This window comes from Cricetulus griseus (assembly GCF_003668045.3).
Source record: "Cricetulus griseus strain 17A/GY chromosome 1 unlocalized genomic scaffold, alternate assembly CriGri-PICRH-1.0 chr1_1, whole genome shotgun sequence".
NCBI lineage: Eukaryota > Metazoa > Chordata > Mammalia > Rodentia > Cricetidae > Cricetulus > Cricetulus griseus.
The window spans coordinates 45,232,447-45,253,173 of record NW_023276807.1 but is presented as its reverse complement, the minus strand read 5'-3'; the positions used below and the strand labels follow the sequence as shown (position 1 = coordinate 45,253,173).

At 38.2% G+C, this 20,727-nt stretch overlaps 1 protein-coding gene across 1 annotated transcript in view; it reads left to right on the top strand.

Moving 5' to 3' along the window:
- The window catches only part of Zdhhc2 (zinc finger DHHC-type palmitoyltransferase 2), a 56,411-nt gene extending 40,387 nt beyond the window's left edge, over positions 1–16,024 (top strand). The window contains exons 8-13 of the mRNA XM_027391218.2: positions 57–189; positions 2,670–2,796; positions 2,989–3,081; positions 8,129–8,241; positions 10,108–10,179; positions 14,056–16,024. Coding sequence (XP_027247019.1) covers positions 57–189; positions 2,670–2,796; positions 2,989–3,081; positions 8,129–8,241; positions 10,108–10,148 — 507 coding nt within the window. The 3' untranslated portion in view covers positions 10,149–10,179; positions 14,056–16,024. The remainder of the gene's footprint in view (positions 1–56; positions 190–2,669; positions 2,797–2,988; positions 3,082–8,128; positions 8,242–10,107; positions 10,180–14,055) is intronic.
- The last annotated feature ends 4,703 nt before the right edge of the window (positions 16,025–20,727 follow it).

Sequence of the window (20,727 nt, the reverse complement as noted above, 5' to 3'; positions counted from 1 at the left end):
GGGGAATACTCATTCATCCCTTTGACAAATGTTCTGTTTTCTGCCTTTCCTTGTAGAATGGTCTGCCTGATACTCAAGCCAAGTTCCATATTATGTTTTTATTCTTTGCTGCAGCTATGTTTTCTGTCAGCTTGTCTTCTCTGTTTGGTTATCATTGTTGGCTAGTCAGCAAAAATAAATCTACATTAGGTGAGTATTCAAGTATCATAGTGAACAGAACTTTAAATACACATATAGTCCATCCACTAAAAATTGCTGTATGAGTAAATATCAACCTGTCTTGAAATAGAAAAAAAAAAAACTTTCTTATTCCCCATGTGCTTTTGTAATGTCATATAAACACCTGTCCACTCTTTGCATATATTAATTGACTGTACATGGTGTGCAAAGCAGTATTCATGCTGAATGGAGAGCAAAGGAAAGTGGGGGCACAAAGGCAAAAAGCAAACATAAAAGTAAGTATAAAGTCAGAATTCTTTGAAGGACACAAAGGAAGGATGGAGATAGTGGAAGGGAAGCCATTTTGAAAGAGTTGTTGGGGACAGTCTCACCGCACTAAGAAATACTCAATCTGAAAAGTTAGCCAAGGAAAGATACAGAACATTGTAAACACAGTTAAAAAGCTCTACAGACAGTAAGTGATGGATAGTGTTCATCGTTAAACAAAACCTAGAATTTCCTGTGTGGAGACAATGACAATTATCTCAGTTATCTTAACTGAGGTAAGGAGACCCACCTATTGTGGGTGACAGCATTCCCTGGCTGGGATCCTAAGACTGTATAAAGAGAGAAAGGAACTGAAAAGTGGCATGCATTCATTGTTCTTTCCTGCCAGTGTGACTTCCTACCATGATGGTCTGTAGCCTGGAACTATGGGCCAAAACAAAAAACAAAAACAAAAAGACCCTTTTCCCTTAAGTTGCTTTCATCAAAATATTTTATCACAGCACCAGGAAAAGAAACTTAGACATAAGGATGTAGCAGGGCTTAGAGGGAAAGATGCAACTACAAATGTCCATATTGAAAAGGAAGAAGTATTTTAGCCAGTAACTGTGTAGTGTGTGTGATGAGTCAAAAAAAGGAGACGAGAGAAAACGCAAAGCAAGCAGAGGGAAGGGCATAATGAATATGGGAGATAATAGAAAATAAATAAAACCAATAACTTATTTTTAAAATAACAAAATCGATAAGGCTTAGCTGGGGAGAAAAAGTAAGGGTTATTACCAAAATTAGGGGTGAAAGTAGCATTTTAACTGACTCCACAGAGAGAAGGGTTTTGTGACAGATTGTGTGAAATGCAATCCTTCCCACCCATTGGAACCATGGGTGGCCTAGGTGTGATGGAAAATGACCAGAAACAAAGCACCATCCTGACTGAGAAATAGCAAGGCTACATAGGGAAGCCCTTGCCTAATAAAGAAGGGTATTTTTGGGGGGGGGTTCTTAAAACTGAACATTCAGGAGCAACAAAAGCTAAAGCACTTATAAATTCACATTTCTGTTAGCATCTGACCCTGCCAGTTAGATCTTGTCTTCAAAATAATGGACAAAGTCTTTATACTTCTAAATATGTTACTACCCTAAAGTGAAGATTTTAGAATTTGCTTTGCAGGGTTACACAAGAGGAAAACATGGCATTGTGAAAGGACACTGATGGCCTTGCAGCTCCTCCACAACTGTATTCATTGGTTATGTGACTGTGGACGATTCTGATGTCTTTTAAGACCACAGCTTTGATACACAGAATGGGCATAACTGGATATGACTATTTGGGGATTAGATTTTTTTTGTTTGGACAAGCTGGTTATAAAGTACATTTTAGGGTCAGGTAGAGAAATTCTGATGAGATAAAAATTTCAATGACATTAAAAATGGAGTTCATTGACTTAAAGAGGTTATTGGGATAGGTAAAATAGACTCACATTTTGTTTTAAAACATGTATGTCTAAATGCTTCAATATTATTCAGTCTGGTACCCATTTTTTTTTGCCAGAAGATCTAGAAGGTGGACTGGTAGGGTATCTTAGTGATTAGAACAGAACAAAATAAGCCGAGGGGTGGTGGCACACACCTTTAACCCCAGCACTTGGGAGGCAGAGGCAGGAGAATCTCTGTGAGTTCGAGGTCAGCCTGGTCTACAGAATAAGTTCCAGGATAGGCTCCAAAAGCTACACAGAGAAACCTTGTCTTGGAAAAAAAAAAGTAAAACAAAAAAATACTTGCCACTAAACCTGACCATGTGAGCTCAATGCCCACATCCCACATAAAGATGAAGGAGCACCCTTCTCCACAATGTTGTCCTCTGACCCCGAATGCACACAATGGCACACATGCTCCCACCCCCCCATCCGCCTCCTCCCCCCTCCAGCCCCCCTCCGCACACACACATGACAGTAAAACAAAGATCTGGAAGGTGTCCATTTTAATTTATTAGTCTATTTGTATTTTCTAACTTTCTCTAGTGCACATGTACTCTTGTAATAGTGAAGAATTAAAATAGACCTACTCAGATTAGACAACCTGTATTTCAGAGCTATGGATAGGTCCATGTGTGAGTACTCACAGGAGGCTATCCTCACTTCACTCGTTTCAGTATGAGCAGTAGCAGTAGTAGTAGTAGCAGTAGAATACGTTCTGTACTCATGGTATTGCTTCTCTGTTTCTTTTAGAGGCATTCAGAAATCCAGTATTTAGACATGGAACAGATAAGAATGGATTCAGCCTGGGTTTCAGTAAAAACATGCGGCAAGTTTTTGGTGATGAGAAGAAGTACTGGCTGCTACCAATATTTTCAAGGTACTTTGTTCTGAAAGCTTTTTATCTGAACTAATGAAAGTAAGCAAACAAATGACACTCTGAGTTAAACTTGTTGTTTTCCTGCACAGAACTTCCTAGAGTATTATTAAACAATTCACTGTTGAGTGTGGAAAGCCATTAACTCACTAACCCATGTCTTCTGCCTGTTTTCTTCTGTTTTTTAAATTACAGTCAAGGTGATGGCTGTTCCTTTCCAACTTGCCTTGTTAATCAGGATCCTGAACAACCGTCCACTCCCGCAGGACTAAATTCAACAGCTAAAAAGTAATGCTACATTTTTTTCTCTTTTATTTTCAAGTGTTTTATTTTATCCTGTTGTATTCTTTGGTTATGTGTTCCTTGGAGGAGATGATGTCAATGATGTAGGAAAATTTACTACAATGGTTTCCAGGGGCAGTGATGGAGAGAGAGGGTGGCATAGTAGAGAGGATACATAGTTTCAGTTCCGTGCATACCATTGTGTTCATAATGGTGGGAGTTAAGAAAACAGGTATGCTGGAGAGATGGCTCAGCAATTAAGAGCACTGGCTATTCTTCTAGAGATCCTGCCAATTCTCAGCACCCACATGGAGGCTCCCAGCCATCTATAACTGCCATTCCATGGGATCTGATGCCCTCTGTTGGTGTGCAGATCTACATGCAGACATTACACCCATCTACATAAAATACATAAATAAATACATTTCTTTTAAAAAGGAAGCAGACATTAATTCTCTAAACATTTTAGTTGAGTAAAAAATATTGTCATTTTCAGTTGTGAACCTAGTCTTCAATGGCTGAACCATCTCTCCAGCTCAAAATATATTATGATCTCTGAAAGGTAGTATTTAAAAAAAATAATGTAGTTCTCCTCTGCTCCAATGAAACAGGAAGGTAGGATTCCTGTATTACCTTTCCTCAGTGGTAATAATTATAAAGTTAAAGAAAATTCCCTAAATTGGGCCTTTGGAGATCAAAAGGACCTCCAGGCATCCACTTGATATAGAAGGATACTGCTGTGTATGATATATCCTTCTGTGTCTGAAAGGCTTCTAAGTTCTGCCCCAGTCAGTGTGAGTGTGTGCATCTGGATCTCTCTGTCTGTCTGTCTGTCTGTCTGTCTGTCTGTCTGTCTCTGTGTGTGTGTTTTTGTGTTTTTCCAAAAGAAAGGGAAAGGGGTTTGAAAATTCACTGTGTGCAGATTTTTGCTCCAACTTTAAGTTTGTTTCGATTCTAGTCCAAGGATTTTGGAATAGCAACATAATGATTAAAGGTTGTTTCTGGCTTTTTACTAAGGGCAAAGTGCTATGTGAGAATTTTGTTTTTTAAAAAGAAACATGACCATATGCTCCTCCCTTTTAGAAGGATACATATGCCTTACTGTGAAATTTTTAAGAGATTTATTTATTTCATCTGTGTGCATAGTGTTTTGCCAGCATGTATGTATGCACACCACATGCTTGCCTGGTACCACTGAGTCCCAGAAGGAAGTCAGATGCCTTGGAATTGGAGTTACAGCCAGTTGTGAGCCACTTTGTGTGTGCTGGAAACTGAACACAGGTGCATTGCAAAAGCAGAAAGTGCACTTTACTACTGAGCCATGTCTTCATCTCCCTATACAAGAATTTCCAGTGGTTTGAAGTATTAATTTTTATATATTTATATGAGTAGAATACTCTAATTTTTAAATGAAAGTCAGTAATAAAAGTATAAGCATGACATAATTTATAAAATTTTAGAGTTTTTCTTCCTTGCTATAATTCAGATGTAAATGCCCATTTATTGTGTGAATATTTCTTATTAATTACAGTGTTTTTTCTATGAATTCTGGAGTATTCCCAGAATTGTTTTCAAGGCTGTGATCCTGGCAAACATTCCAAAATCACATTAAGGTTTTAAAAGACTTAAAACACATTTGTCACTCCATCTTTAGTGTGAGCTGTGTGCAGGCCAAATTTCACCCATTAGTGAAAAGGTTGTTTTGATACATTTCATGGAGACATTCAAAGGCATCAAGCCATTCCCTGAGTCAGACTTTAAGCATTTTGGCTTGAAAATTATATACAGTTATACATTAATGGATTTTCCTATACATCAATGAAAATAGCTGAGTTCTAATAAATTATTTAGGATACACTTTTTTAAATTTTGCAAAATTTAATGGTAGATTACACTAATATTATTGACCCCCTGTTGAGTGGTTTTTGTGCTTTAAGAATCAGCAGGTTTTAGAAGCATCATTTTTCTCTATCTTCTAGGATAGAGAAAATGCTATCAAAGGCCAGAGATACAGTTCAGCAGCAGAACTACTGTGTATGTGCAAAGACCTAGGTTTGATTCCTTAACACTGCAGAAACAATGTATGTATTAAAATTCTTCCAATGTACACATAAATGCTTTCTTACCACTTGCAGTTACATGGTAGGATGTCACACGCACACGCACATGCACACTCACACACTACCTTGCTTACCACCTTCATGGCTGCTCTCCTTAGCTAGCCATGTAAATGATTTCAACAGGTTTCTCACTAGTCTTCCAAGACCATCTTTCTCCCTTTGGATTGTGTCTTGTTTCTGATTCTCCAGTGGTCTTACACACACACACACTCTCTCTCTCTCTCTCTCTCTCTCTCTCTCTCTCTCTCTCTCTCTCATACACACACATATCAAAACTAACCTGTGTGCTTGCCTGCCCTACTATACATTTCAGATCTGCCCTTGAAACCTCTTTGATGTCATTCCTCATCACTTTCTCATCATTACCAAGCCACAGACTCAAATATTTGGTGCCTTTGGTCTACCAGATCCCCTCTGTTCAGGAGCAAATACTGCCTTTGAGAACCACTGTTTGGGAGTGTGGTAAGGGAGTCGGATAGGGTCTCAAGTTACTATGTAACTGATGATGACTTTAAACTCCTGATCGTCTTGCCTTCAATTCCCCATTGCTAGAATTATAGGGTCTGCTAGCCCTCCCTGTATAAGAGAAGCCATGTTCAGTAACATTTGGACAACATAATTTCATTGCAAAGGGAAGCGCAGATAGTCATTGAGTTTATTATCTCCTGATTATGTGTATATTATTCTTCCTTCTTTAATGATAATGTCTCCATGAGTATGAAGTCTTCATTCTTTGATATAAGAGATATATAATTAGCTTAGTTAGGGTTTCTATTGATGTCACAAAACACCATGACCAAAGAGCAAGTTGGGTGAGGAAAAGGTTTATTAGGCTTACACTTCAGTATTGCTGTTTATCACTGTAGGAAGCCGGTATAGTAACTCAAACAGGACAGGATCCTGGAGACAGGAGCTAATGCAGAAGCCACTGAGGGGTGCTGCTTACTGACTTGCTTCCCTGGCTTGCTCAGTTCCCCTTCTTATAGAACCCAGGACCAGTAGCCCAGAGATGGCACCACCCACCATGGGCTGGGCCCTCCCCCATTGATCACTAATTGAGAAAATGCCTTTCAGCTGGATCTCACAGAGGAATTTCCTCAGCTGAGGCTCCTTCCTCTGATGACTCTAACTTGTGTCAAGTTGACACACAAAACCAGCCAGTACAATGATAAATACTGTTACATGACTAGATCTTTGTCACTTGTTATAATCACATTAGCAGTGATGAAATCTCAACCAGCAGTTAACTAATATGCTATGCCCACCCTATCATCCCTTCCCAATGAATAAGAATTAAAGTAGTATAGTTTTATATAGATGTATATATATATATATATTGTAATATATATAGTTGTATGATATATATATATATATATATATATGTATAAAGTTATAATTACATAACCTGAAAGGCCATGCTTTTATTTGCTCCTTTCTAATAAACTTAATTTATTAAATTATCTATATTAAAGCCACAAAAGGGAAATTAAAGTACTCAGAAATTTTAGATGTGAGGGAGTTATCGTGCTCCAAAAGCTTATCCTTGTAGCCTTAAAATATAATCATAATCAGCTGAGACATGGGAAATTATTCTTGGAAGATGTTAGAAGCTTCTTTTGAAAAACATCAGTTCAATTATTTGAGGGTATCCTAAAAGAGCTTCTGTGCTAAGACATATCCCCAAATTAAGTAGTATTTTTGTGCCATCAAATATGTTAGTGTGTAGCAGGTCTAACTAATTTTTTAAACAAAATTCTTCTTTCAAGATTCTTTTACTTCCCATTTGGGAAGTATATCAGGTTTCTGAGACCTGGTAATACCAGATGTTTTAAAGATTCCCCCAAGATATGGCTCAATTTTGTTTTCAAGGTGACTTAGGTCACTTGCCAAACACAAAGTCAATATTTTTCTTTTACTTTTTTTCTTACCATGTTCTTTATTTTTCCTCCATCTACACATACCACTTAATAAAATCAATATATATTTCCTTAACTTGGTACTCAATGTCATGTGTATGTCTGTGTGGTGGCCTTGGATATGTATATGCATGCCCATGTGTGTGGATGCATAATGTGTACAGGTGCAAATATGTGTGTTTGGTGTGTTCACATTCCTGAGTGTGTATGCATACGTGTGTGCAAATGCATGTGGGGCTTGTGGTGACAGTGGAGTCTCTTTTGGTCTCCTGCCATGTTATTCATCAAGACAAGGATCTCAATTGATTCTGTAGCTCATCATTTTGGCTAGCCTAGCTGGCTCATTTGCTCTAGCGAAACCCTTTCTCAGTCTTCAAACACTGGCCTTCCAGGTGGACTGCCGTGTTCACCCAGCATTTTCATGGGTCTGGAGATCTGAACTCTGGTCCTCGTGTTTGTATGGCAAATGCTTTACCCACTGAGCCATGTCCATGGCCCTCAATCTTATTTTAAAAGCAAATTTCAGTACTCCGGAAGCAGAGGCAGGTGGATCTCTGAGTTTGAGGCCAGCCTGGTCTAGTCAGAGCTACACAGAGAAAGCCTGTCTTAAAAAGCCAAAGAAAAAAGAAAGCAAATTTCATGTCATTGTCTTAAATGAGAAACTAGTATTATCTGGCATAAATAAAACAACAATAAATGGTCACTAAATAACTGCTATTGCATACTAGCTAAATTCCCTTATATGCTAAAAAGTTCGACCCTGAAAACATTTTCTGTACTCAAAATGGAAATTTCCCAGAGTTGGGGACTATCGCCTTATCATAATCAGGAAGGCAAGAAGTCTAAACAGAATGATTCTCTCATGGTGAACCTGACTTAATGTCTCATCTTTGCAGTCCTCCAGTTATCTTGCATTCTTCCTGCAAACATCTTGCCTTGCAAGATGTCTGCATTTCATCTTTGAGAAACGTTAGACAGTGTTGTTAAGAGTTAACTTGTGATCACAATTATTTTCAGTCCTGAAAACCATCAGTTTCCTGCAAAGCCACTGAGAGAGTCCCAGAGCCACCTCCTTACGGATTCTCAGACCTGGACAGAGAGCAGCTCAAACCCGGGAAAAGGCAAAGCTGGTAATGATATGCTTCTTTTTCTTTTGATAGCCTCTGTTTTTTCGGAGCTGAGAACTGGTCTTGCTCTTGCTAGGCAAGCGCTCTAGCACTGAGCTAAATCCCCAATCCTCAATAACCTCTGTTTTTTGTTTGTTTGTTTGTTTGTTTGTTTGTTTGATGCAAACTGCATGAGGCTTTATTATAGTGTTCAACGAGCTAACCCCATGTTAGCTTGGGTCTTTCATCCATCCACCATGGTGGATGAATAGCCTCTTTTTTTAAAAGGTAGAAGAGGAGAAAAAATTCATTGCACAGAGTTTTATATTTTATTTTTGTCAGGCTCTCATCATACATATACTTAGGGTTATTTTCAAAGAATTCCTGCCCTCTCACCACTAAATCTTTATTGTGGCATGTTGTAAAGATGTAAGTAATTCATAGTATAAAGTATAGAAAATGAAATCGGGCAATTAACTCAGAAATTTGAAAATACCTCTAGGAAAGTATCTTAGATTCTGCAATTTTGTCTTTTACTTTAAAAATTCAATCTAGTTTCAGAATATCTAAAGTGATTACATAATTACTGTAACTTCAGCTACTCCCAGTTTCTTCACATCTCACTTACAGTTTTTCTTTTGCTGTTGATTTTATTTATTTATCTCTCCAGTCACTGTGGTTTATTAACAAAGAACAAGCAAGGGTTTTGAACTTGGTCCTGATTACAAATCTCACTTTCATGTGATTTTTAGGTCTCCTAACTGCATTTAGATTTTGTTTCTTTATATTCACAGCAGTGGTGTTTGTAAGGGTTCAATACGATAGTGTGGTTATATGCAGCAGTGTTTGTGTGTGTGTTTATGTGTTTGTGTGCGTGTGTTTTGGTACACAACAAATGAGTACAAGACCAAAAACCTCTGATTAGAGTACTGCTATTCAGAAGAGTTTCAGATCAATTTTAGTCATTCTTATTTAGACATTTACTTACTTTTACTTTATGCCCCTTTTGTTTTCAAAATTCACATTCATTTAACTTTAAAGTACTGATTGATTCATTTGGGATGGATTTGGTATTTAGTGACAGTTTAAATAAAATATATAGTCCTGAGTAAAAGTTCTAGTTATTATTTAATATCTAATCAGCCACATTTCTCCTAAAATGTAAGGTTTCTTTAGCAAATCTTAGTTTTTTTTTTCAAAATACATTTGCCTCATGATTTAAGTATTATAATTTACTCTCTTTCACTTCCAGACAGAGTATTTCACTTTCCAGGCTGTGGGAAGGGGGAGGCATTACCTAGACAATAATTGATGGTACTGATTTGGCTTCTGAACATCAGTTTCCATAGAAACAAAGAAGTGATGCAGGGGCAGTTGTCAGAGAGGCTCACAAGCCTTTCTTCCAGAAAGATCTGTATTTAATCTTACAGTACACATTAACATCATGCTGATTTCTTGCTTTTTAATACGCTATTCATTATTTGGCAGTTAAATTGATTTTTATGTTTTTTTTTTTTTTTGGTTGCTAAGTTGAGACGCTAAAGTTTAAACATGAGAAGGATGGGATGGCAAAAGGGCTTCAAGACTGCATGCATAGGAGGAGGGAGGGAAGAAGTTGGGAAATCAGGAGTATGGGCTGCCTGCGCCAGCACATCTTTCCATCCTTTGGTCCCCTGCTTCGTCCTTGTCCCCCACCTCACTGCCCCCCCTCAGTGTGTGTCTCTATACTGGAGTGACTTAACTAGTACCATGCACTGTGTGAATGTCTATATATTTCTGTAATCAAATATACAAGACTCTTTTGTTAGTATTCTGGAGGTCTGCTTATAGATGGAAATATTTGTACAATTTGTTCAAAACAGTCAAAAATCTTAATTTATGTTCTTTAAGGTATGAGCAACCCTGCATTAACTATGGAGAATGAAACTTAACTCCAGTGGAAAATGAAATCACTTTTATAAAGTAAGATGTTTCTCCTTGATTGTTACATTGTATATTTTTAACAACTTGCCAGTTTCAACAGTTACTAGTTTCCATGAGCAATGTTTGTTTTGAATGACTCAGAAGATGTCTTACTTGACTGTGGAATTCCGTAAATCATGGTGGACATGGACATGGACCTAGTTGCAGTATTAGCCAGTGTACAAGATAACTTGACAAGCTATAGAAATAACTTGACGGAATCATTACTATTAGAGTAATATGTTATGTGACAGGAATGGATCCCAAGACAAACATTACTTTACATTTTACAGGATCAGAGAATTAAATTTTCCTCTCATTTAGGATTATTGTCACCTTATCTTTGGTCATCTGTTAGCAGTCTCTTACTTGGTCTAAGTGTTAGATGACTAAGTCTTGTCAGCACAAACCTCTGCACCCCCATTTTTGGTCACTCTCAGTAGGACCTCATTATATTTTTAATAGCTGTTCCCAATCATCTTCTTTACATTATAATTAGCACATAAAATGAGTGCTTCCAAATAATTTTCCTTAAACCTATTGTGTTTATAAATCTGTAGTTAGCACAAAGGTACAACAAAGAGTGCCTCTGAAATAAACAAGCCAACTATATATGCCATATTAGAATAAATACAATGTATGCCACATGGAGTTTGTGTGCCAGTGACCCCAGCGCTTAGAAAGCAATAGCAGTAGTACTGCTGTAAGGGCAAGGCCAGCCTGGTCTGTGCCAGGAATTTAAGGCCAGCCAAGGCTACTCAGAAAGATCCTATCTGAAAAGCAAGTAAGCAGAAGACTTCAGTGTCGCATTCTCCATTAGGAGTCTGCAGTCATCGACACCACTACAAAAGAAGCTTTTTTGCCTGCCCATAACAGCCAGCAGCAGCATGGCTCGTGGTCAGGGTGTATTGTATGAAATTTCCAAGTAATCAATAAAAAAAATATTTTGTTGAGGGGGGGAAGTAAGTAAACAAAGAATAAACACAGTATAACCAAGTTGTAAATGGAGGTTTTTCTCCCACCCAGCAGTTTCTGAATAAACACTCAGGGGTTTAATATTGATTATAATTCTTTGGCCAATGGCTCAGGCATATTACCGACTAGCTCTCACAATTAAATTAACCCATTTAGCTTATGTTTTACCACGGTGCTTGTGGCTTGTTAGCTCACATCTTGCTTCTTTGGCGGTTACATGGCAACTCCCTAACTCTGCCTGCTTTCTCTCCGAATCTTTGGATTTCCCTCCTGGCTCTATCTTGCCTGGCCATTGGCCAAATCAGCTTTATTTATCAACCAATAAAAGCAACACATATTTACAGTATACAGAAGGACATCCCACATCACCAAGTTAAACATTAAATGTTATAAACACGACTTTCTGTTTTTATAACTGCAATCTAAAATCCCCAGTTCTAAGGGAAAAAAGGGATTGCTGTCTAAAATAAGATAATTTGTATCAGCATGAATATCGAACTTTTAAATTTGCTTTGTTTGGTTTTAATTTGCAAAATACAGCAGGGTACATAGGCGTGTTCATTTCATCTCAAAACTCAGGAGCAGAGGCAGGCAAGCCTTGTGAGTTCAAGGCCAGCTTGGGCTATACAGTGAGTTCTGAGGTATTTGGGACTGTGTAATGAGACAGGAGGAGGGAGGTAAAGTGTAAGAGGGAGGAAGGAGCAGGAGGTGGCATGAGGGAGAGGGGAGGGAGGGCGAAGGACAAATTAAATTAATACTTGCTAGTTGAGTAGTGTTTGACTTTGGGAGGTGATGGGTCACCTCTGAATACATGATGGTACAGTAGATCAGACTGACCAAAGCTATGGCTAGCAAGGTGAAAATGGAATATTCTGAATTTGGTTAAAAACCATGTAGATAATTTCTGGAAAAGATATTGAGAAAGGACCTATTTGTAAAATATTTTATAGAATTTTATAGAAGCTGAATAAGACATAAAATTCATAGGATTTGTTTTCAGTGTTTCAAACCATTGGTTATAACTACTGTTGTTTATGAGTTTTCTCTGTATCAGTAGTTCACTTGTTTATATGGCAATACTGAGTCTAACTCTCCTTGTCATTCTTATATGCTGATACTGACCAGTGTTGCATTTGTTAATAACCAACCCTGACACCTTTCACAGAGACAGCAATCATAGGCTCTCAATAAATATTTGAAAGAGAAGTTATTGGAAAATATTGAAATTAACAACCCACAGAAGCTTGATTTGAATTACATTTGAATATATGTAATTGGCAGTAATAACCAAAATTAGTTACATACACATAATAAAAAATACCAACTGATTTTCCTGTATGTTTCTCATTTAAGTAACATAACTATCACCTGTTATGTGATATTTATTTTGATTGCATTCTGACAATTAAGTTTGCTTTGAATCAGAGGGTGGACTAGCTGACCAAAATTAACCATAGAGCTTTTGAAGGACTGAGGATAGATAGACAGGCAGGGTACGGTGGAGCTAAGAGAGGGTCTCCACTGTTTTTGGACCAAGGAACATCAGAGATAGGAGGTCATCAGCCACTTCTCTCCTGCCTCTCTGATCATTCAGGTTCTTATCCCGATATCTAACTCCCAAGTTTTTGTTGATAAAGATAAGATAAATGCACCGATCAGCAGAAAAGTGTTTTTTAATTAAATTTCTCCTAACATAGTAACAGAGACTACTGTTTTTGAGCCAGGTCTCATCTGGCTGTCTCAGAACTTATTGTATAATAGGTCAGGATGGCCTGAAACTTACAGAGATCTGCCTGTCAGTATCTCCCCTGTAGTGAGATTAAAGGCATTTGGCTCCATGCCTGGTGATGCCACTCTTAAAAAAAATAATTTTTCTTGTACTGTGTCTCACATTTTTAAGTTACTTAATATGCACATTTATGGAACTCTGGGAGGCTGGAGAGATAGTACATGAGTTTAGACCACTGGTTGCTCTTCTGGAGGACCCAGGTTCAATCCCCAGCACCCACGTGACAGGTAACAAGTGTCAGTAACTCCAGGTCCAGGGGATCTGACACCCACACACAAACCCACATGCAGGCAAAGCACCAGTACACATCAATAAATTATTATAGTACCATGTCTAATGTCGCTGGATCTAATTCAGATTACCAAATGGTATCTTCTTATCTTTCTAAAACTACATTAGTAAATAAATGCTCTGTGGCTTTGGGTGATGCTGAAAATGGAACCCAGAGCCTTGTGCATTCTAAATAAGCTCCATACTATACCATACCCTACCATCCTGTACCATACCATACCACACCACACCATACCCTTCCATCCTGCACCATACCACACCACACCATGCCATATCATATCATATTTAAGTCCCAAGCCTAATCTGTGGCCTTTTTACAGCTTCTCAGTTTAGCATAATATACAAATAGTTATGTTTTTCCTGAAATGCATCATGATGCTAAAAAACATTAACTTTAGTGCACCCAACCTTCCCTATTATGCAAAAAAAAAAACATATTATGCATACAAGTTTTCTTAAATTTCCTTTAACTCTTTAGCCATTCCTAATCTCCAGCTGATCTCAGAAGCATGAACAACTAACTAACATGAAGCAATGCCACTCAAATTGTGGTCCTTAAGGAACAAAATGAGCATCTTTTGGATAGATAGTCATGCAGACCCTTGATGGTTATCCTAGACCTACCGAATCAGTCTCCATTGACAGTGCACAAGAGCCTCTCTTGTGTGTTACACTAAATCTGGAGATCTGCATTCATGAGCACATCTACCAAGCCTTGAAGCATAGGATATAGTTTTGAACAGGGACTGTGTGATAAATAGTGAGCAAATTGCTTCGTTTTTATGTTTAACATAGTTTTCTGGTTTTTGTTTGCTTTTAAGGTACCAATGCCATGGACGAATGGAACAGACTTCCCACAGGAAGGCTCCATTGACCAATTGTCTCTTTATCCCTTTGGCTAAATATGCAAATTTTTCATCAGTGATTGGGATCAAACCCAGTGGTATGAAGAATTTTGAGATGTCATTACAAAACTGATGCTTACAGCTGAGCACAGTTCAGTCTAATATATAAACTGCCATAACCAACACAAATCCCTTTAAAAGCAATTCACAAGGAACAGAATAAATTCATGGGTCAGGTTTCATTCAGATATTGGGTTGCACAATTTATCATGTTATCCCATTAGTCTTTGATATTCTCTTTCAGGAAATTTAGATTAATTTTCAAATTTAAAAATTTTCAAGTCATGTAATAACACTAAGCTATATTCAGAAGGAAGTAAGAAATCTTTCGTCTTTGATTTTCCCTCTGATGTGAATCTGGCTTCAGATGAGGGAACTGCAGTAAGTATGAATTCACCATGAAAGTTAAGTAACCTACAGCCGAAGGTCACTGTCCATTTGCGGAAGGCTTCACTTCTTCTTCTAGACTTTGTCTCCCATGGGAAATGGGCATGAACACTGACACTTGAGTTCACTGTTCAAAGCAATTGGATTAAAAACTTTTGTCAGAGATAATTAATGTTTTGACAAAGAACTTATAGCAGAAATTTATTTTCGTGTCTTTTAATTGGCAGTCAGAGGGGATCTATGCTAATTATTGTAAGATTGTTCAGGAGCACTCTTTTCTTGGCTTGGATGTTATAAAATCTGTTTTTTACTGCTTGCACATGGTAACATTACTGAGTTCTAAGCATTTCTGATGGATTATTCCTCTACTTGCATCTGTATCATTGCTGTGTGCTGTCATCAGAACTATAATTGTCAATATATATTTTTCCTTAAATACCTATCAAGATTAAATTATGCAAATCACTTAAAAATATATACTTTTAGAAGATTAGTTTACCATAAACTAAACAGTGTGCTATTTGGAAATGTAGTTTAAGGTAAACTAAAATAATGTGTTGATGCCAACATGTTTGGCCTCAGTAACTAAAGTCAGAAGTTTTTGTGCCTTGTATGCACTATCTGCAGAGAGAAAAGTGTCTCGTTAAAAAAAAAAAAATCCCGGGAGTTTTATAATTAACCATTAGATTAGTAAACTGTGTGGTTTTTTTGGTACTAATTTTGAGGATTTCAAGTAGATTAGCTTTTTAAAACGGCTAAGTAAGTGACGTATATAAGCAAGAAGATAATAGAAACTGAACGATCCTTACTAAAACATCCTAGAGTTTTATGTTAAATGTGCTTAAGGCAGAATAGACGACACTGTGGTCCATTCTGTGGTTCACTTGGGTGCCATTGCGTGAAGGAGGATGCCAGTTGCATTCACATAGTTCAAGCTAGGTAGGGAGTTTAATCTGACAATCCACTTTGAAAGTCTCAGAGGATAAGAAACGCTTTCCCTGTTGTCTTCAAGCATGTTTTGGTCATTTGTCATTACCTGAAGTGCCAGACTGGAGCCCATAGCTTGTGCTAGAAGTCCCTTGGGCAGCAGCATGTGGTATATTAGAAGATCTATGCAGTAGGTTTTTCTGATAGCACAGAGCTCCCTTATCTGTTTCCCAGGGCAGGATTCTGTTAGGCATTTCCTTTTATCAAACTGGAAGCTGGTGGGAATGGGGGAGGGTTTATATTTTACCCTGCTAGAATACTGTTATTTCTCCTCTCTTTAGGTCATTTCTGTACTTATTTAAATACCTAAATCCATACACCTTAGAGTCAAATTGGAAAAGAATTTAAAAAATAAAATTGTTTTTCATTATGTTGCAATGGTTACTTCTGTTCCCATCCAGTTATTTAACCTTTGAAGTTGGGTGGTCATTTTATTCTTACTTGTGGGATGAATGACTGAGGTGATTGCATATCTCATCAGAAGTACAATGCCATCTTGCTTGAGTGGACAAGCATCTAATAAATACATCTATACTCTGTACAACGTCTTAAGCAGTTCTCTTTAAAGGATATAATGGCTTAAATTAGATTTGTATAGACACCATACTCCGGTGGTCTTGATTATGTCTAAACTGATAATTTCCATTTTACTTGCTTAAAGAGCTCTTTCCATATAGGCACCAAGATTTAAGAAATTGTTCATTTAAAAACATCGTGCAAATGTTTCATTTACATGAACTCTGCTGCTATACAGAAGAGGAGGGCTGGTGCATCTGAATACCATGACAAAATCTTCCCGAGTTCGTGGACTTTGCTCTGATATTCATTCTCTAATGAAGTATCTATTTGTCTCCCTTAGCTCTCTAGATGAAATTGCCTCGGCGCTGTCAATACCATTCAAGACAGGCTGTTTATAATAGTCTCCCAAAACTACTATTGGTAGAATTCATATCAACAATTTCATCATAACATGAGTCTCCAGAGGAGATGGGATGATGAAGAATTACTTGTTAGTAGTTAGGCAATTCTGAGGACAATTGGGAAAAAGACTGTAAAACTCAAGCACATTATAATATGCAGGTATCTATTGAAAAACGTGGCAAATGTTTAACCCCAAACTGCCTTCTCCAAGGAAATCAGATGCAAAGGATTTATTAACCAAGTTTACAAAACACAGCCTATGGTGAGATTTATGTTCTAAGAAAATATGTAGAAAATGTTGTGCTATTATATTACAAACTAGTCATTTTCCCACTTATAAATACATGTAAACTTGCTTGGATGATTCTGTAGTCATGTTGTATAAATATTTACTGATGAAAGTAGTGGTTTTGACACCTCAGTGGGTTTTCTTAAGCACACAAGCATATCCACAAATCAGTATGGCAACTTACTCTGTAAACTGTGGCAGTTTTCCCAGTGCAACCTCGCCTTCTTCCCAGTCAGATTGTATACTGATGGGCCAATATTTTGCACAAAGTGATGGAAATGAACAGTGATTCCCCCCAAAAATACTGTGTCTGTACATAAGATCCTTTTGTGGAAGCTTGTTCTTCCCAAGTGGAGAACCAGCTGCCTCAATCCCACGTTTTAGCAATCTGCCTTCCTTCCCCACATATTTTGGCTGGTTCCTTAAGTATTTGAGTGGTAACCAAAGATACCACTAGAAGGGGTTTAGCCTTATTTTAAAATTGAGTGCTATGTTCACCACCAGATTTCCTTTAAAATTTCTTAGCAAAAGGATCTTTGTTTTAGGACACATGAAATTTTTATAGTTGGTCAAACCTCATGCCCTTTCTTTCTAGTGGTGGGTGTTTTATTTTATAGTAGTTGTCCTGGCTTGTAAGCAGTGGGCATCACTGAAGGGATGAACTCAGGTATTTTGAAGGCATTCCTGTGGATACCAGATACAATCAAGAAGCACTTCTCAGCTCAATGTCAGTGTAGCAGGAGGTTCTGGGATAGGAGTCTCTTTGAAATTTGAGTAGAGGATGCTTGACCATCACAAAGCTCAACCTGTAAGAAGCTCTAATCGTCCTTATACTAGCGGGGAGTTTTTCATATGTGGTACCCTAGGTACTTGCCATGTGGAAATTCCCTTTGCAAAAGGGTGAAAATAAAAACAAAACAGATGAGTTGTTCACAGACCATTGATGCTCTTGTCCACAACTTATATTAATATTCCTATATTGCAGTTGTGAGGAAGGTCTGCTCACATTATCTCCTGATGTGGCTTATTTGTATCAGTACTGGTTAAAGCAAAAGAGACTTTTAATAAGCAGTTTTAAACTCTCACTTGTGCTACCTAAAGGAGTTCCTCATTACTATACTACTTTATGACATAAGAAGAAAAACATGGTTTATATTGCCTTATCAGGAGGCATAACAATGTAAGGAATTTCCTGCTATGAGAAACGGTTGTAGAGCAATTTTTCCTCCAGGAGGAAGGGAAAAGCCCATGAGACTATGAAGTAAACAAAGCATCACATGTTTGAGAAAGCCAAAAGTTGCAAGATTTTTTGAAGATCCCTCCTCAGCTGTTATAGAAGCTGCAAATAACTGCAGGGATGGATAGAAAGGGCAGACTGCCTGTTCGAGCTGCCTGCCTGTTGTGCAGAAGCTCAGCTTTCCTGAGTCTTTACTGTGGTGATATCTTGCTTGTACCAATAAAACCTGTCTGAAGGTTAGAGAATGGAGCTTGCCACTAGCTAACCATAGCGGTCTGGAGGTCTGTACAGACAGACAGGAAGTGAGGTAGGTGGGCAGAAACAGGATAAAAGCCTGGAGAAACAGGCACTTGCTCTCTTGTCTGCTGAGAGGCTAAGGAGCTAAGTTGTGTCATGGCTTGCTCCTTCTCTCTGACCTCAGCATTTTCCTCAATATCTGACTCCAAGTTTTTATTAGTTAGACCGATTAAGAACTCTATTTACATTTTGGCACCCACTTGGCCAGAACATTAATTGCAGGACAAGGTAAATTGCCCCACGAGAATCCCAGTCAAGCCCTGAAGAAGCTGGCAGCTGCCTGCCTTGAGCTCACTCAGTCAAGCCAGCCACTCCTGACTCCTGTCTACTCCCCTCCATCCAGCAATGGCGGTTTACACAATCCCTAGAACTTTTTTCTTTGAATTTGGTGGTTTGACCCAGCTTTTAATTAGACTAAGAGACAGACTCAAAACAGAAAGAAAAAGTAAAATAGCCAATCCTAAAATTTCTTTTTCTGCTGGATCGTACAGAGTTATTGGTGAGTAGAGAAGAAACAGAAAGCTTAAACTTGGTCAAGTATGAAATGCTAAAAACTGTCAATTTTGCTTAATGAAAAGTTTCTGCATCCCGACAAGCCTCTCTGCCGATGCAGCAATCCAAATCAGACCAAATCAAACTGAATTAGAAAAAGCCAACTTTAATGGATACAATGCTCCCAAATGGCCTTCCAGTCCCCCAGAGAGGAGATGGGACCGACTGTAAAACCAAGAATCTATTTTCTGGGAAGCAGTTAAATGACCTGTGGGAGTGGTCTTGAGCACCTCTGGGGAAGGGGTCATTTGGAGGGCTTTCTGAGATGCAGCAGGATTTGGAGAGAGATAGGGGAGGGGGCTTGGGTGGAACTTCCACCATTACATCCCAGACTCTTTGGCAGGAAGAAGCCAGACACGAACTAGTTAGTGTCCATATACCCAGAGTCTGGGATGTTATGGTGAAAGCTTCACCACAGCCCCTGACATCTATATACTCAGAGAGTCTGTTTTTTTTGAAACAGATTTTCTCTGTGTAGCCCTGGCTGCCCTGAAACTTACTCTGTAGACCAGGCTGGTCTTGAACTCAGAGATTCACCTGCCTCTACCTCCCCTCAATAATGATCAGAATTGAATCCCAACCCCCATGATGGGGGCTCAGTGCCCATAACTGGAGCACCAAAGGGTCTGATACATTATCCTTGCCTCAGTGGCACCCACACATGTATACATATGCTAACATGCAGAAATACATAGCTACATCTCTAGGAATAAGTAAAAATGAAAATTCGAACACATTCAAAACATAATAGAATTTGAGAGTGAACACATTTGGTGTTCCTGATCATCAAAATTAAATCAAAATGTTCATCTAGAATGAAATTTCTGAATTGCTTTCCTCCCACAAATAGGTCAGGGAAAAACCAAACATGTGCCCCACGGATGATTTTACTTATGTATGTCCATCATTTTAAAAGTCATTTATGGGATCCCGTTAATCTTTCCTTGAATGATTAATGTGGTGAGCTTCAATATGAGCTGGAATGATGATGGCTCAGTGTTTAAGAGCATTGACTGCTTTTCCAGAAAATTCAGGTTTTACTTATGGCACACACATAGTGTCTTATGACATGCAATCCCAGTCTCAGGACCAGGCATGCACTGGGTGCACATACAAATATTCAGCTAAAACATTCATACACATATAATAAACCAAAACAAACCCTTCACTCATGGATACTGGAATTTGAATTTCATATACTTTTCAAGTCAGGACACGTCCTGCTGCCCAACCATTTAATACTGAAAACCATCCCCTGTCTGTAGGTATATAGCAGACTGGCTCATAGACCAGCTTAACCTTTCTTCTGTAAAGATTGCTGAATCCAAATGAATGGATCAGTCAAATGTATCCAAAACTAAGATTTAGTAAGGTTTTAACAGTCCTGGATAGAAGTTGTTACTATTTCTAGTGAAAAAATCTAAACTGATACAAACAGGAAACTCAGCAATAGCGGCTACTGAACAGGCACATTAGCAGAGAAGATTAAATGTCTAGAAAAACCAAAAAAAAAGAAAAAAAAAACAAAACAAATAGAACACTGCTTCATCTTGAGTTTTTAAAATTAGTAGGTTGTACTAAATATTATTAGTTTAGAAGTCTTACAAAAGCCAAAGATGATCCCCTTCTGTTTTTTTGGAGGCTACCAGGGATGGCAGGCTTTATTGCTCTTATGGAACCACCATCTCCCAGTTGTCAGGTGTTGCTAAAATTCCTTCCTGGGGAGACATAAACATCTCCTCCAACTCCTGGGGTCCCAAGGAAAACGAAGGCATGATTTCCGCTTATGTTCATTTTGAGGAAAAAAAATAAGTTATTTTTTTCCCCTTACAGAGCATAGGTAAGCATTACTACAGTGGTATGGGTACTCCTCTATGCAGCAGTTGGAACAAGAGCCTTTACCAAGCAGGGCCTCTGC